At 46.1% G+C, this 17,969-nt stretch overlaps 1 protein-coding gene across 6 annotated transcripts in view; it reads left to right on the top strand.

Annotated features, from left to right (window-relative positions):
• Positions 1 to 17,969, top strand: part of arhgef18b (Rho/Rac guanine nucleotide exchange factor 18b) — a 209,846-nt gene that overhangs the window by 96,040 nt on the left and 95,837 nt on the right. For 5 of the 6 annotated variants that reach the window (XM_043721419.2, XM_043721416.2, XM_043721417.2 and 2 more), the window contains exons 5-9: positions 8,016 to 8,106; positions 9,158 to 9,215; positions 12,589 to 12,630; positions 14,046 to 14,069; positions 16,870 to 16,950. In XM_043721419.2, the coding sequence (XP_043577354.2) occupies positions 8,016 to 8,106; positions 9,158 to 9,215; positions 12,589 to 12,630; positions 14,046 to 14,069; positions 16,870 to 16,950 (296 nt within the window). The remainder of the gene's footprint in view (positions 1 to 8,015; positions 8,107 to 9,157; positions 9,216 to 12,588; positions 12,631 to 14,045; positions 14,070 to 16,869; positions 16,951 to 17,969) is intronic. The other variant, XM_043721413.2, reaches the window with a different exon arrangement.

The raw sequence follows: 17,969 nt of genomic DNA, 5'->3' as shown, positions 1-17,969 counted from the left end.
GGAAAAGCCAACTCTAGAAACAGATATAAACACATGCTCCATCTGCTGCACAAGAACTAAGAGGCTTTTAAGTTGCAGACGGTGAGAGACAAAAAGAGGATCAAGGAGACATGGGCAACTTAAGGGACAGTGGAGGAGTGAAGGAAATTGGCAGCGTGTGAGAGGGCAATGTTGGAATAATATGGAGAGGTCAGGGAGTGATAGGGCTGAAGGATATTGTAGAGATAAAGAGGCATTGGGCTATGACCACATTTGATGAAACACATGAGATTTAAGATTTGGAGATGCCGGTGTTGAACTGGGGTGGACAAAGTTAAAAATCACACCAGGCTATAGTCCAACAGGTTTATTTGGAAGCACTAGCTTTCAAAATACTGCTTTTTCATCAGGTGGTTGTGGAGCAGAATCATACAATTCAAGGCGTTGTAATTCTCCTAGTTTAATTATCCTCTCAGTGATGATTAAACTCAACATCTTCTTTGACATCCACTCCAGTGGATTGGGCTGCTGTAGGATTCCATAGCAAACAAATCACTTTATTCATCGATGTTTTTCTTGTGCCTTGTGATTTGTTTCCTGCAGTGAAGGAAAAGGCTCTGTCCCTTATTATTTGCCCTCCTCCTCTAACTGTACCCACTGCAGTGGGGAGACAGTGGTCTAGTTGTATTATTGCTACGCTATTCATTCAGAGATGGATGGTGGCATGATGGCTCAGTGGTTAGCCCTGCTGCCTCACAGTGCTAGGGACCCAGATTTGATTCCAGCCTCAGGCAACTGTCTGTGTGGTGTTTGCACATCTTCACCGTGTCTGCGTGGGTTTCCTCTGGGTGCTCTGGTTTTCTCCCACAATCCAAAGATGTGCAAGTTAGGCAAATTGGCCATGCTAAATTGACCATCGTGTCCAGGGATGTGTAGATTTGGTGTATATCAGGGGTAAATATGGGGTAGAGGAATGGATCTGGGTGGGTTACTCTTTGGAGGGTTGGTGTGGACTTGTTGGGCCGAAGGACCTGTTTTCACACTGTAGGGATTCGATGGTACCCATTTTTGATGAACCAGGTGATATGCAGGGGACCTGGGTTTGAATTCTAGAAGTTGAATTAAATTTTTAATAAAATTTGGAATGAGACATCTAAGGATGACCTTGAAATCGCTGTACATTGTCGGGAAAAATCCATCTCATTCACTAATGTCCTTTACTGTGGGAAACTGCCACCCTTACCTGGTGAGGCTTACATATGACTCCAGACCCACAGCAATGCGGAGAGAAAGCAGAGTTAATCTTTTGAGTTTAGTGACCCTTCTTCAGAACAGTTCTGAAGAAAGATCACTGGATTCAAAACATTCTGCTTTCTCGTTCCACAGCTGCTGCTAGACCTGTTGAGTTTCTCCAGCAAATTCTGCTTTTGTTTCAGATTTCCAGCATCCACAGTTCTCTGTTTTATTATATTGCCACAGCAATACGGTTAACTCTTAACTGGCCTAACCAGCGACACTAACATCCCATGAATGAATAAAAAAGTTCAGGGACCCCATTCTCTTATATTTTCACAAACGGTTGTACTGCTCATCACTGCAGTAGGATTGCCATTCAGTAGCATGTTAGCACTGCTGCCTCACAGCGCCAGAGACCCAGGTTCAATTCCGCCTCAGGCGACTGACTGTGTGGAGTTTGCACGTTCTCCCCGTGTCTGCGTGAGTTTCCTCCGGGTGCTCCGGTTTCCTCCCACCATCCAAAGATGTGCAGGGTCAGGTGAATTGGCCATGCTAAATTGCCCGTAGTGTTAGGTAAGGGGTAAATGTAGGGGTATGGGTGGGTTTCACTTTGGCAGGTCGGTGTGGACTTGTTGGGCCGAAGGGCCTGTTTCCACACTGTAATCTAATCTAATCTAATCTAAATCTAAATCTAAACTGAATCTGCTTCAAAACTGTGATGTGCGTGTGGGTGAATAGCAAATCACTGTCCAGGTCCTAGCTCAGTCAGATCTTCCAGCTTTTATAGAATCATAGAATCCCTACAGTGTGGGAGCAGTCCATTTGGCCCATCGAATCCACACCGACCCTCTGAAGAGCATCTCACCCAGACCCATCCCCCAACCCATGCATTTCCAATGGCTAATCCACCCAACCTACACATCCCTGAACACAATGGGCAGTTTAGCATGACCAATCCACCCTAATCTGCACATCTTTGGACTGTGGGAGGAAACCCACGCAGACATGGGGAGAATATGCAAACTCCACCCAGACAGTCACCTGAGGGTGGAATCGAACCCGGGTCCCTGACGCTGTGAGGCAGCAGTGCTAACCACTGAGGCATGGTGCCACCCAGGGTTTTGGCCCCTTGAGCATCCCTGATCGTAATTGTCCCACCATCAGTAGCTGCACCTTTAGTTACCTGTTCCCAAATCACTGTAACTCCGACTCCCCAACTCTCTTTGCCCCTTCCTGACCCCTGTCTAAGATGTTAATTAAAACTGAAGACTTAGAATAAGGTTTTGGTCACTTGCAGTTGCATCTGGTTTGGTGACGGTCTTTTGTCTGATGAACTCTTCTTTGTGAGGGACCTGCTGTTATGTCACTGTGCTCAAGGTGAGATGAATTGGTGGGATATGGGCCAGGAGCCAGCGGGTGGGACTAGTTTAATGGGGGATGGACTGGTTGTACTGAAGGGTCTGTTTCCGTGCTGTATGACTCTATGAATGCAATCTACTGCTGTTCCAAGTTAGTAATCGGAGATGGAAAGCATCAGGAAGACCTCCTGACCAGCAGAGGGGGGTGAAACTTGTTTCAGGGCACCTCTTGGGGCCCCAGACGTGCCTCACCTTGTGGCAAGAGCTTAGGACTGGGAGATGTTAAGAGACCGACGGATCCTCTGCGTATGCTTAGACCGTCTTTTGTTTTAATTTGTTAAAAAGGAGGCCGCGGAGTGGTTCGTGTGACTTTGAGCTGGGAAAGGAAAAATCACAGAGGCGTTACGGCACGCAGAGAGGCCATTCAGCCCATTGTACCTGTGCTGGGATTCCCACATGAGCATCATGACTCCTGATTTTCCCCTGTACTCTGTTTCTGTTTAAATATCACCCGTTGCCTCCCTCGGACCTTGCCTCCCCCACACTTCCGGGGCACAGGCCAACGGACACCCTCACCCCCACTCAATGGAAGATATGGAGAGGAGGAGGAGGGTTAAAGGTGAAGCCTGAGTCTGCCCGCTCCTGCCCCCACCCACCCATATCTCCACCTGCCTCAAATACCCTCTGACACATGACCTCCCGCCCAAAGCAGACCTCACCAGCTGCCAATGCCCCTCACCACCTCCAAACCTACTGCCCAATACCCTTCCCAATGTCACTCTCAACCAGCCCCATGACCACCACTCAGCCCCTAGCCATCTGCAATGACCACCATCTGACACCTCCATTCTCCCCGCACTTCATAACTCACCCTAACTCATGCCCAGTGTCGTTCACCCAGTTCCTCTGCACCCATTTGAAATAACTCTACAGAGACTGATGTCCCATCACCGAGTCATCCTTTATTTAGGTGCGGAGAGTCCTTGACACTGGTCTGGCTCCCTTAGAGCCAGCTCTCAGAGTGAGCAGAACCTCTGACACTCCTGTTTATTTCTGTCAGCCAGGGCTCCCTGATTGGACAAGGTTAACAGCCCCAACCAAGGAACCCATATTATATGAGGTCCACCTGGCTGACCTCATTACAATCACTGCCCATCGTCCAACGTTGACTGAGCAACATTTTGCTTTTGCAAAATTCTCATCCTTCGTTCCAAATTTTGTCATGGTTCTGGGCCTCTGTTCCCTGTCTGAGGCCTACAACCCTATGAGACATCTCCTCTCCTTTAGTTCTGGCCTCCTCTCTGGTTTTCTTGCCTCAAATCTTTGTGTCTATAGGGTCCTGGACCTTATGTATCTGGATTCCCTCCTGACACCCCTGTCTTTCTGTCCAAATTTAAGGTGCTCCTTTAAATCCCCTAGATTAAGCCTTTAATTGCCCGTCCTGATATCACCCTGTGTTCCTCAAAGTCAAATTCTGTTTGATAAAGATTCTGGTATAATCGTTGACTTGACATGAATCAAAATGTTGTCAGCATTATCAGGAGGGGGGAGGAACTGAGGAAACTAATCACGAAGGATCAGCTCCGGCAGTAATCAGGTTTAATTCATTGCATCCATCTTTTATTCAAGATAATTTCACTCAGGGTTAAGTATGGGCTGCTTACAATCTACATCTCTCTGCCACATCTGTTATCAATCTTGTGCCCAAAGAGCATGGGGAACACTTCAATCTGTTCAAATCTCCAGGCCACTCGAGTGAAAAATCACACAGAGCTTGTAGCAATTGAAGCCAACTCTGTTTTACAATAACGCAACGACTAAGCTCCCAGACTGTATGAAAGCTCCCTCAGTACAACAAGTGGATCTGCTTTCTTCCACTCCAGGTGGATCCATGCCATAGAGTCACTGAGATGTACAGCACTGAAACAGTCCAACTCGTCCATGCTGACTAGATATCCTAACCTAACCTAGTACCATTTACCTGCACTTGGCCCATATCCATCTAAATCCTTCCTATTCATATACTCATCCAGGTGCCTTTTAAATGCTGCAATTGTACCAGCCTCCACCACTTTCTCTGGCAGATCATTCCATACGTGCATCACCCCCCAGTGTGAAAAAGTTGCCCCATAGGTCCCTTTTATGTCTTTCCCCTCTCACCCTAAAATTCTGCCCTCTAATTATGGACTCCCCCACCACAGGGAAAAGGCTTTGTCTATTTATTCTATCCATGCCCCTCATGATTTTATAAACCTCTATAAGGTCACCCTTTAGCCTCAGATGCTCCAGGGCAAACAGCCCCAGCGTATTCAGCCTCTCCCTTTAGTTCAAACCCTGGCAACATCCTTGTAAATCTTTTCTGAACCCATTCAAGTTTCGCAACATCCTTCTAATAGGAAGGAGACCAGAATAGCACGCAATATTCCGTGTGCAGTGATGCTTGTGGTATCAGCCTGATTTCCACCATGGGCACCTTGTGCTGTCTGCTACCTCTGCCAGTGTGTGGTTCACAGTAAGGATTTCAGTTCACTGCCATTAATCCTCCTCTGTCAATACCTTGCTTTGGGGCCGGTCTAATGTCATTGGTAAAGGATAGATTACTGGAGGGTCATTCCAGAAGAAACATTGTTACAAAAGAACAAAGAACTATACAGCACAGGAACAGGCTCTTTGGCCCTCCAAGCCTGCGCCAACACGTTTTGCCCTTCCATACTATGACAATCTTCACTTACAGGATCATATCCCTCTATTCCCTTCCTAGTCACGTATTTGTCCAGGTGCTTCTTGAATGCTGCTATTGTGTCTGCTTCTATCACCTCCTCTGGCTGCATGTTCCAGGTGCTCACCAGCCTTTGTGTGATAAAATTGCCTCACACATCTCTTTTAAACTTTCCCCACCTCCACACCTTAAACATGTGTCTCCTAGTAATTGAACCCTCCACCCTGATAAAAAGCCTCATACTTTCCACTCTATCCATGCCATTCACAATCTTATAAACTTGGATCAGGTTGTCCCTTAACCTCCTGAATTCCAGTGAAAACACATCCAGTCTATCCAACCTTTCTTCGTAGCTAAAATCTCCCATACTAGGCAACACCTTGGTAAACCTTTTCTGTACTTTCTCCAAAGCATCCACATCCTACTGGTAGTGTGGTGACCAGAACTATATGCAATATTCCAAGTGTGGCCTAACTAAAGTTCTATTAAACTGTAGCATAATTTGCCATTCTTGCTTAACTCGATTTCTTTTGCAGGATAGCAAAAGTACAACAACATATTAGTCAGACATAATTACTCAGACTCTCAGGAACTATACAGAGTACATCAGCTCCCTCCAAAAGCTAGTGTAGAAGTCACTATCTGTGCTTACAGATTGTCTGCAACTTGAATAGAGCTCACTATATCATGAATGTTAACTCCCTCAGAACTGTTAACCACATATATCCACATTCTAGCCCAACCCAGCCTGTCAGGCCTTCGGAGAGTTTTTGAAAGTTCCTCTGGACCTCCATTCTGGGCTAGACTCCTCCTTCAGCCATCTGCCATCCCTCAAATCTCTGCTGCCTGTATCTGAACTCATACCAAATTCCATCCATCACCAGAGATCTGAAGAAGGTCACTGGTTCCGAACTGTTAACTCTGTTTCTGTCTCCACAGATGCTGCCAGACCTGCTGACTTTTTCCAGCAATATCTCTATTATTTCCAGCATCTGTCGTTCTTTATCTTTTTTAACCATCCATCACTCATTTACCCCTGCTGTATGTTGGTTCCAAGTTCAGCAACACTATTAAAATTCACATAGTTTGTTTTTTAACCCCCACTTTGGTCTTGCTGTAATCTTCTCCTGATGAAGAGCTTATGCTCAAAATGTGTTTTTCCAGTGCCACACTTTTTGACTCTGATCTCCAGCATCTGAAGTCCTCACTTTCTCCCTGTAATCTTCTCCAGCCCTCCAACCCCTCCAATTCTGGCCCCCTTTTGTACATGCCCAATCTCTATTCCTTGCTGGCTGTGTCTTCAGTCACCCAGGGTTTTAAGTTCCGAATTTCTCTCTTTACACTTCTCCATCTCTCGAGCTCTCACTGTTCCTTTAAGAGTCTCTGTAAAACCTACTTCCTGATCAATCTTTCACTTACTTTATCACTGCTGATTGGTGAGGATGTTCCTAGATCCATGGAGGGGCAGTAAATGCGAGCTGTGTGGACAGTGCCCAGACTCAAGAGCAAACCCATGTGAAAGTAGGGAATAAAAGGTGAAGCGTGGTGCAGTGGTAATGTCACTGGATCAATAAACCAGAAACAAGATCAGAGTGGTGCTGGAAACGCACAACAAGTCAGGCAGCATCCGAGGAGCAGGATGCCTGACCGGCTGTGCTTTTCCAGCACCACTCTAATCTTGACTCTGATCTGCAGTCCTCACTTTTGCCTGATAACCAGAAACTCAGGCTAATGTTCTGGGGGCATGGGTTCATATCCGACTGTGACAGTTGGTTAAATTTGAATTCAATAATAATCAGGAATACAAAGCTAGCACGATAATGACCATGTAACCATTGACATTTCTCATTTAAAAATCTCAGCTGGGTCACTAATGCCCTGTGGGGAAGGAAACTGCCATTCTTACCTAGTCTGACTTTCATGTGACCTTCAGACCCAGTGGTTGACTCGTAACCTCCCCCAGGCAATTAGGGATAGGGAATAAGTGCCAGCCCAGCCAGCAACATCTGCATCCTGTGAATGAATACAATAAACTCCGGGAAAGGAAGAAAATTGATTTGTGTTTCTACAGATCCTGCAACAGCCCAAAGCCCGTGAACAGCCATGTGACCACAACAGTCTGTGATGTTGAGAGAGGCATAAGTATTGGCCAAGACACTAGGGTGGCATGGTGGCTCAGTGGTTAGCACTGCTACCTCATAGTGCCAAGGACCTGGGTTCGATTCCAGCCTTGGGTGACAGTCTGTGTGGTGTTTGCACATTTCCCCCCCCACCGTGGGTGCTCTGGTTTCCTCCCACAATCCACAGATGTGCAGGTTAGGTGAATTGGCCATGCTAAATTGCCTATAGTGTTCAGGGATGTGTAGGTAAGGTGCATAAGTTAATAGGGTAGGAGAATGGGTCTGGGTAGGATACTCTTCAGAGGGTCGGTATGGACTTGTTGGGCCAAATGACCTGTTTCCACACTCTAGGGATTCTATGCTTGTATGAAACAGTGCCATAGGATCTTCTCTGTCTAGCTGAGAGAGGGACAACCTAATGTTAAACTTCCAACACCTTCAACCATCAGCACAGGATCTTCATCCTCTGGAGTGAATTGATCCAACAGTAATGAAGGATCATTGAGCTAGCTCCTGGGGTGATCGAGGTGGAGATGAGGCATTTTCACAGCAGGGATGACTGAGCGTGAATTGGTTAGTAATGTTTTTGCTTGTTGCCTGCAGGTGAAAGAGGGTACGAAGATGCGACCACGATTAGAGACGTATCTGTCCAAGGGAGCTGAGGGCCGTTCTTTAGCCCAATGCAGAGAGTCTGGTGAGTCAAAGGGCTATCGCTGAGGCTTGAATTTCCAGCAAGACAGAGTGGGTCCCTGGCTGAACCCCAATTTCAGGAGGACCAGACAGTAACAAGCATGATCACTGGGTGGGGGGGGGGGGGGGGGGGGGGGGGAGTGAAGGGAAAGGGGTGTAGTTTGCACATCTCAAAGAGGCTACTGCAACTGCGGCCACCTTCAAACAGATACAAACTTTTACCAGCAATACCTACACCCTTGAAACATTTTGGTGCTCTGTCTACTTTGTAGTACCTCTGTATAATTTTTTTGAAGAGTATTTTTAAATTCATTGTAAAAATATTTTGAAATTGGGAGATGAATTTTAGAATCCTCTCAGCTCACCTCCTGCTGCTGGGGCTCAGTAGTTACAGTATGTCACCCTCATCTGTCCTCACACACGGCCATGTCTGTAATCACTCAGTGACATCCTCCAGCCAACTAGACAGTGCTTGATCCTTCTTCCTGCCCAACAGCCATTCTCCCTTCTCAAAGAGATTTCCACCGCTTTTCATACAAAAATATGAATGAGAGACAAAATGAGGCCACTCAGCCCTTCGAGCCTGCTTCACTGTTCAATAAGATCGTGGCGGAACTGACTTTAATCTCAACTCTACATTCCTGCATATCCTGCGATAAACCTTCACCCCCTTGGTCATCAAGAATCTATTGCCCTCTGCCTTAAAAATATTTAAAGATTCTTCCTCCCCTACTATTCGAGGAAGGAGATTCCAAAGACACAGTCATCTGAGAGAGAAAGAACACACCTCTGTCTTAAATGGGCACCTCCTTATTTTTAATCCCTGAACGCCTGCCTCTAGATTCTCCCAGGGAGGGGAAGTATCCTTTCGCTATTGACCCGATCAGCCCCCCTCAGGATTTTTTCAGTTCTGATCAATTGGCCTCTTACTTTTTGTTAGCTTTTGTAATTTGAAGCACCTCTTCATTTGCTTCATGGTCTGCAAGTGGACTTTTAAGTTGTTGCACCAGAATCTCTTTAATTATTATTAATTACATTCTTCTCTTTCACCTCAGAGCCTGAAACGTCTCTGGAGATTCATGAGGAGAAGGAAAATTTGGAGCCCAACCATTTGTAAGAAGCAGTCTGAGGAACCAGTTACTAGTTAATGCTTCAGTTTGGTTTCATTGGGATCTGTTATTGATTGGGGGGTTTGGACACTGTTCTGTGGGTACTTCAGATCTTTGCTTCATTAAGGGGTATGGGGCAAAGGTGGCTATATAAAGTCAGGTCACGGGTCAGCCTTTGAGAGGCTGCGATTGTTCTCATTGAGGCCAAGAAAATTGAAGGGATATTTGATAGGAATGAGCACGATTATGACAAGTTTCTATAAGATGGACAAATTAAAACTATTCCTGCGTAAGGATTTAGTTAACATTTTGAGCAAGATGTACAAAGGAATGTGAAGAAGAGTCTTTCTCATACAGTGAGTGGTAATGATCGTTACCACCTACCCGGGGGACTGGGAGGAGGGCAGGGATGTAATGATTTAAAACAATGCACACTTGAGGGAAACAAACTTGCAGTGCTCTGGGGACTGAGCAGGACAATGGGATTGGATCTCCAGATGAACAGAGCATCTGTTTTTATGTAAAATATAAAAACTAGGAACAGCAGTAGGCCTTTCAGCCCTTTCAGATTGGCCTACCATTCAATCTGATCATTTCCAATCCTCTACCTCATTTGCATATTCCTGTTTCTCTGCATACCCATCAATGTCTTTATTATTCAAAATCATTCTCAATTTCTTTCTTGAATATCCCCAGTCACCTGAGGATTGAAGTAACTCCAGACAGGCAGGATTCCTGTCACCAGGTCACCCTTTGTTTACATATGAACAGTTACCAGACACTCACCCTTTTTTATATGTCAGAGCGGAAAATGTGTTGCTGGAAAAGCGCAGCAGGTCAGGCAGCATCCAAAGAGCAGGAATGAGCTGAAGAAGGGCTCATGCCCGAAACGTCGATTCTCCTGCTCCTTGGATGCTGCCTGACCTGCTGCGCTTTTCCAACAACACATTTTCAGCTCTGATCTCCAGCATCTGCAGTCCTCACTTTCTCCTTTTTTATATGTCAGCCAGGGCTCCCTGATTGGATCAGATTAACAGCCGCAGTCAGGGAACTCCTATTCTATGAGATCCAGCTGGCTGACCTCGTTACACTGACTACACTGACCTCCACAGCCTTCCGTGGTAAGGAATTCCATTGGTTGGCCATCATCTGAGTGAAAAAATGTTGCTTCATCTCAGTCTTAAATTGTCTACCCCATATGGACAGCACACTGAATGGGTGGCATGGTGGCTTGGTGGTTAGCACTGCAGCTTCACAGCGCCAGGGACCCAGGTTTGAATCCACCCTTGGGTGACTGTGTGGAGTTTGCACATTCTCCCCGTGTCTGCGTAGGTTTCCTTCAGGTGCTATGGTTGCCTCCCACAATCCAAAGATGTGCAGGTCAGGTGAATTGGCCATGCTAGATTGCCCATAGTGTTCAGGGATGTGTAGGCTAGGTGGATTAGCCATGGGAAATGCACACTTGAGGGAAACAAACTTGCAGTGCTCTGGGGACTGAGCAGGACAATGGGATTTGATCTCCAATGCATGGGAAATGCAAGGTTACAGGGATAGGGTAGGGAGTTGGGTTTGGGTGGGATGCTCTTTGGAGGGTCGGTGTGGACTTGAAGGGTCAAATGGTCTGTTCCCACACTGTAAGAGTCTATGATATCCTGAGATAGTGTTCCCTTGTCCTAGACTCCCCATCCAGGGGAAATATCCTCTCTTTATCTAGCCTGGCGTGTCTTAAAGGGTGTATAAGGTGCAGTGCCATGTGAAAGAGATATGATTAGAGTCAAGACTTCCTGTGAAAGTAATTCTTTATTTACATCACACTAACTATGAGCATTCAAACTAAACACAAAGGTATAGACCCTTGCTGCTTTCTTCAGAGTGTCCCTGCCATCATGTGATGGTTACACTCTCCTAAATGCCCCTTTCTTGTAAAAGTTACCTCAGATTCTAATCTATCACTTGAGCTGGACATCCATTATTTGGGCTGAAAAACAACTTTGCAAAAGTGAGGACTGCAGATACTGGAGTCAGGAATGGGGTGCTGGAAAAGCACAGCAGGTCAGGCAGCATCCGAGGAGCAGAAGAATCGACATTTCAGGCAAAAATCACACAACACCAGGTTGTAGTCCAGCAGGTTTATTTGGAGGCACTAGCTTTTGAAGCGCTGCTTTCGGCCTTTCCTGATGAAGACCTTTTGCCCGAAACGTCGACTCTCCTGCTCCTTAGATGCTGCCTGGCCTGCTGTGCTTTTCCAGCATCACACTCGTGACTGAAAACAACTCTAGATTAGAGTGGTGCTGGAAAAGCACAGCAGTTCAGGCAGCATCCAAGGAGCAGGAAAATCGACGTTTCGGGCAAAAGCCCTTCATCAGGAATAGAGCCAGAGTGCCTGCAGGGTGGAGAGATAAATGAGAGGAGGGTGGGGGTGGGGACAAAGTAGCATAGAGTACAATAGGTGAATGGGGGAGGGGATGAAGGGGATAGGTTGGAGAGGAGGGTGAAGTGGATAGGTGGAAAGAAAGATAGGCAGGTAGGACCAGTCATGGGGACAGTGCTGAAACTTCCAGCTCAGCACTGTCCCAATGACTGGTCCTACCTGCCTATCTTCCTTTCCACCTATCCACTTCACCCTCCTCCCTGACCTATCTCCTTCATCCCCCCCCCCCATTCACCTATTGTACTCTATGCTACTTTCTCCCCACCCCCACCCTCCTCTCATTTATCTCTCCACCCTGCAGGCACTCTGGCTCTATTCCTGATGAAGGGCTTTTGCCCGAAACGTCGATTTTCCTGCTCCTCGGATGCTGCCTGAACTGCTGTGCTTTTCCAGCACCACTCTACTCTAGAATCTGGTTTCCAGCATCCGCAGTCATTGTTTTTATCTACCTGAAAAACAACTTTGCCAATTAAATGACAATACCGATAGTGGCTCTGTATTGACGATTCTCATTTCAACCTCCGTTGGGTATCTGTGCAAGGTCCCTGACACCAGGCCCCACTAATAATGCCTTGTGTGAAAATCAGCCTGTACCAGGGATTGGAGCTGCGGCCTTCCTGATCTGTAGGAGTCAGCCGAGGCTCCAGATGGAGCTATAGCTGAAGAATTTGACAACTGAATCAATATACCTGTAATCACTGTGCATGATGTGGGGATACCGATGTTGGACTGGGGTGGACAAAGTTAAAAATCACACAACACCAGGTTATAGTCCAACAGGTTTAATTGGAGGAACGAGCTTTTGAAGCGCTGCTTCTTTGTCACTGAAAGGTAGTGCCTCCAAATAAACCTGTTGGACTATAACCTGATGATGTGTAATTTTTCACATTGCTATGCATGTCAGTTGAATGGAGATGTTGACTTGGGTTTTTCTGTCTCTGTCCAGGCTGGTTCAACAAGTGCTGCAAGAACTGAAGGCCTTTCATGGGTTAGTTGTACCTCATTTATTATTTTAACATCTCACTCCATGAGGATTCAGCTAGTCTTGAATCGAGGATTGAATCCAAAGGGAAATGGGATTGCAGGGCGACATGAAAAGAGCAAGAGCAAGTGGGATTACTGAGTTAGTGCTTTCAAAGAACCAGCACAGGCATGATGGGCCAAAGGGCCACCTTCTGTCCAGCATAATTCAAAAACATAAGGTGCACTCAATATGTGTGGGTGGACTTCCCCTGTCCTCCCAGGAACACAGATTTCGGCTTCCTGATTAACTGCTTGATATAGGCAGCTGCCCCAAGGAGTAGATCAACCTGCAAAATAATAGCACATAGTACATTATTACATCAGTGAGACTGGACAACCCATCCTCCTAACCCTGCACACTGTCACATGGAGATTCCCCCATTCTTATATGCATCGCTCTTACAAATGATTCCCCTTCCCAGTGCTGCCTCTTCCCACAGGACCAAGAAGGAGTATCAAGAACAGATCGTCTCTTCAAATGGATGAGCGTCCACATTCAGGTCTAGCATCCTCTCAGGAATGACCTCTTCTCCAGATCTTATTTCTCTACCACAAACAAAAACAGAAAATGCTGGAAAAGCTCAGCAGGTCTGTCAGCCTCTTTCTCATTCCTGAGGAAGGGTCACCGGACCAGAACGTTAAGTCTGATTTCTCGCCACAGCTGCAGCCAGATCTGCTGAGCTTTTTCAGTGATTTCTGCTTTTGTTTCTGACTTACAGCATCAGCAGTTCTTTCGGTCCCTACTTCTGTATCTCCTTCTTGAACATCTATTTAGCACTGTCTATTTTTGAGGTTTAGAACTGACTAGGTTAGGGAGCCCTATGTTTTCAATGTTGGTCTTGCTGATGATGGAGAATCATTGAGAAAACTTAATAAACTCGATAATTAACAACAAATCCCACTTATGCCCGAAACGTCGATTCTCCTGTTCCCTGGATGCTGCCTGACCTGCTGCGCTTTTCCAGCAACACATTTTCAGCTCTGATCTCCAGCATCTGCAGACCTCACTTTCTCAACAAATCCCACCCCCCAATCCTCTACCCCCAAGCTATGTGCTACAGACACAAGATCAAGAGGTGCGAGGTATGCTGAGAGAAATGGGATTCAGAAGAACTAGGATCTTGGTCCTAATTGTCATTGAGATTTTCCCCATTTTATGTCCAGGGGTCTTGTAGAATAGTCAATAGTGATTGATTGGTGTGATGAATCAATCTTTTCAATACCAGATTGGGAGAAGTTAAACTATTAGAAACTGGAATTTTTCTTTATCCAGGAGCTTCTACTTTGCTCCCAGAGAGGGAATGTAGAGCTGTGTTAAATGGTTTCGTTGATCGCTAATTCTGTATCCAATCTTTCCCCTCCGCCACCCTCCCCGACCAGACACTGCAACGGTTCAGCAACCAGGTGAGCAGGTTCCAGTGTGCATCTCTGCGTCTCATTCCTCATGTTGCTAAGCAGCGCCATTCCCCACCAATGCTCTTGTTTCTTTTCTTGGCCATTCTGTTTCTCAGCCAGTGTTCTCCTTGTGTTCTCAGTTAAAGACTTCTTTGAAAGGTCATTGGTTTTATCTAATGGTTCATAGTAAATCTCAGCTTGTGCTATTGACTAACACCGACTCTGCCCGTCCTCACCCTCCCACTAAACCCCCTCAAAACATCTCCTTGTTTTGTCTGGGTTTGGTTCAATGCTGCTTCCTTGCCATTAACTCGATTGGAGATGGGGGTGAATGGAAGTCATCGAGGATTCTTGCCTCAGTTGTTCCCCATTGAACCTCAGATGTGGATTGATGTACACATTGGACTTCACCCTGATCCTTCCCTAAGAAGAGGAAGACTTGCATTTAAATGATGCCTTTCACAATTTCAGCTCATCAAATATTGCTATGGTGCAATGATTACTGTAGTGCAGGACGCAGGCTAGCTAACTTGTGCACTGAAAGCTCTCAATAATAGCAATGAAACAATAACAAGATGGCAGAATAAGGGTGCCCTGGTGGCTCAGTGGTTAACACTTGCCTCACAGTAGCAGGGACCCGGATTTGATTCCAGCCCTGGAATTTATGTGTGGAATTTATATATTCTCCCCGTGTCTGTGTGGGTTTCCTCCCATAGTCCAAAGGACCATGCTAAATTGCCCATAGTATCCAGGGATGTGCAGGTTAGGTGGATCGGCCATGGGAAATGCAGGGTTATGGGGATAGTGTGGAGGGCTGGATCAGGGTGGGATTCTTTTCAGAGGGTCAGTGCAGACTTGCTAGGCTGAGTGGCCTCGTTTCACACTGTAGGGATTCGTTGATTAATCTTTTGGTTGTTCCTTGTGGGATCAATATTGGTCCAGTCACCAGGCAACATAATAGTGCTTTTCTTCAGAATTCTGCCCTGGGATCTTCCTTGTCCACACTGGAGGGTGGGAAGGGCTTCAGTTTGTCATCTTGTCTGGCAGTGCAGCAGTCCTGCAGCCCTGCACTGGACTGTCAGCATAGATGTTGTGCCCATATGTCGGGTGAGGGAGCTCCCTGATTATACTCTGAGAAGACTGCCCAGTAAGCCATGCCTGACATGTACATAGACTATTCTTCCATGACTCAGTGTGAAGGCTGACCACATAAAGAATGGCAACTTGGAGTTGTAGAGTTATTACAGCACTTGAATGGAGACGCCCATGACAGGGGATATCAGGGGATTAATTCTTCAGCATTAGTTAATGAGAGTCGAGAGTGTGGTGCTGGAAAAGCACAGCAGATCAGGCAGCATCCGAGGAGCAGGAAAATCATCAGGCTTATGCCCAAAATGTCGATTCTCCTGCTCCTCGGATGCTACTGACCTGCTGTGCTTTTCCAGCACCACACTCTCAACTCTAATCTCCAGCATCTGCAGTCCTCACTTTTGCGTATGAGTTAATGAGAACAGAGAGTGCTGGAGAAATTCAGCAGGTCTGGCAGCATCTGTAGGAACAGAGACTTGGAACATACATTGCCATTCCGTCAGTGTCATTGGGTCAAAATTCTGCAACTCCTTCCTTAAAGCATTGTGAAGGGTCCCCATACCAAACAAACTGCAGTAGCTCAGGAAGTCTGCCCATATCCCAAGAGCAAATGAAAACAGTCAGCATTTTGAGTTGAATATGGCCCCAAGAACAGTCACATTCTGAAAAAGAGTCATGTAGATTCGAAGCATTTCTCTCCCCACAGACCTGCTGAGTTTCTCCAGCACTTTCTGTTTTAGTTTCAGATTTCCAGCTTCCACATTGTTCTGCTTTTATTACTCTCCAGAAGTTAGTGTCTTCAGCAAGGAAGGGCAGAAATTAGAATGAGGAAAACTTCAATAAATCCACTTTACTAACCTTCAAGCCCATTGATGATAAAAGGCAACATTGAGAGGTGGTGTGGATTTGTCTCTATGAATAAACGATGTGCAATGAAATGATTGTTGCTCTCTGTGTATACATTGAGTTAGTAAGGACTAACTCTCTTGTATATGTAAGTGTCGACGCCTGCCTGTGTAACTTCTCCCCTGAGTATTATAGTCGATCGTGATTGTCTCCTTGCCTTGCCCCAAGCTTGATGCTCTGTGGTAGCCCTCAAGCGAGGTAATGTTTCTTTCTCTCTCTCACTCTCGAATAGAGAGAGATGTCTATGGTTCTTTGTTGGCTCCCCCACCCTCCTCTCTGACCTATCACCTCCATCCCCACCCCCATTCACCTATTGTACTGTTTGCTACCTTCTCCCCAGCCCCACCCCCTCCCCCCCCAACCCCCATTTATCTCTCCACCCTGCAGGCACTCTGCCTCTATTCCTGTTGAAGGTCTTTCGCCCGAAACGTCGATTTTCCTGCTTCTCGGATGCTGCCTGACCTGCTGTGCTTTTCCAGCACCACTCTGATCTAAACTTTGCCTAATTATATCTAATACTTCATTGCATTCACTTGACTGTACCCACACAGGGAGCTCTGTAGAGTGGTGAGTATTCATTTTCCTGAGCTTTCACATCATATATAGCTTTCCCTGTAATTCGCTCCGGCACTTTTGCTCAGATTTTACATCTGAATCCATGGAGAGTTTCCACATCTTTCTCTGGGGTCCAGCTTTGTTTTTGTGCATCTTTTTGCATTTGAACAGTCTTTGGAGACACTGCTTAAAGAAATCTATGTAGTGTGTGTACTGTGTAGTGTGTGTACTGTATTCTGACTGATCATTTCCTTCACAGTGCAAGAACAGGATCAGGATCGGGTGCACTGTCTGGTTCAAACTCCCCCCATGATCTGACGTGGATGGAATTTCTCGCAGAGTAGGTTTCTAGAAAGTAATCCATGTGATTTGTATTGCATTGCATAGAATGTATGGTACAGCAGCAGGCTATTCGGCCCAGCTAGTCTGTGCTAGTGTTTATGTTCCACAAGAGCCTTCTCCTATCCTACTTCATCTCACCCTAATGCAGATCCTGCCATTCCCTCTCCCTTTTGTGGTTATTCAGCAGGGAGAGGGGGTTATTGTTATTTGAAGGGTGGCTGGATTGAAGGGTAAAAGTGTGTGCTACTTACAAGAGCCTTAGATAGCACCTTCCAAACCCATGACCACTTCCATCAAGAAGGACAGAGGCAGCAGATACCTGGGAAAACCACCCCCTGTGAGCGCCCCTCCAAACCGCTCACTGATTCGAAATATATCATTTTTCCTTCATTGTCATTAGGTCAAAATCCTGAAATTCCCTCCCTAATTGCATCTTCTATGATCTATATGAGCCTTAAATATACTTAATAACTCAGTCTCAGCAATAATGAATTAATTATGTTCATTAGAGAAGAATTTCTTCCTCATCTCTGTCGTAAATGGGTGAACCCTTATTCTGAAATTATTCCCTCTAGTTCTAGACTCTCCCACAAGGGGAAACAACCTCTCTGCTTCTTCCCTGCCAAGGCAGAAGCTTGGATTCTTCCAATTGGCACAGACCCAATCTGCTCAGGACAGTCCATCCATACCGGATTCAGCTGTGTGGATCTCCTCTGGACCGTCTCCAATGCCAGCAAAACTTCTTGAAGGCAATTGATTGGCTAAGGCATCACACAGATTAATACCAAGTGGTTAAAAACAAAATTGGGTCTTCGAAAAACTAGAATATTTACATAAATTGGGTCGGGTTTGATGAGGGTCTTGATTAGAATGGTGCTGGAAAAGCACAGCAGGTCAGGTAACATCCAAGAAGCAGGAAAATCGATGTTTCGGCCAAAAAATATTCCTGATGAAGCGCTTTTGCCCGAACCGTCGATTTTCCTGCTCCTCGGATGCTGCCTGACCTGCTGTGCTTTT

This window comes from Chiloscyllium plagiosum, unplaced genomic scaffold (genome assembly GCF_037043375.1).
Source record: "Chiloscyllium plagiosum isolate Xiang-an unplaced genomic scaffold, Cpla_swu_hap1 HiC_scaffold_28, whole genome shotgun sequence".
Classification (NCBI taxonomy): domain Eukaryota; kingdom Metazoa; phylum Chordata; class Chondrichthyes; order Orectolobiformes; family Hemiscylliidae; genus Chiloscyllium; species Chiloscyllium plagiosum.
This window is presented reverse-complemented; position numbering and strand designations above follow the sequence as displayed.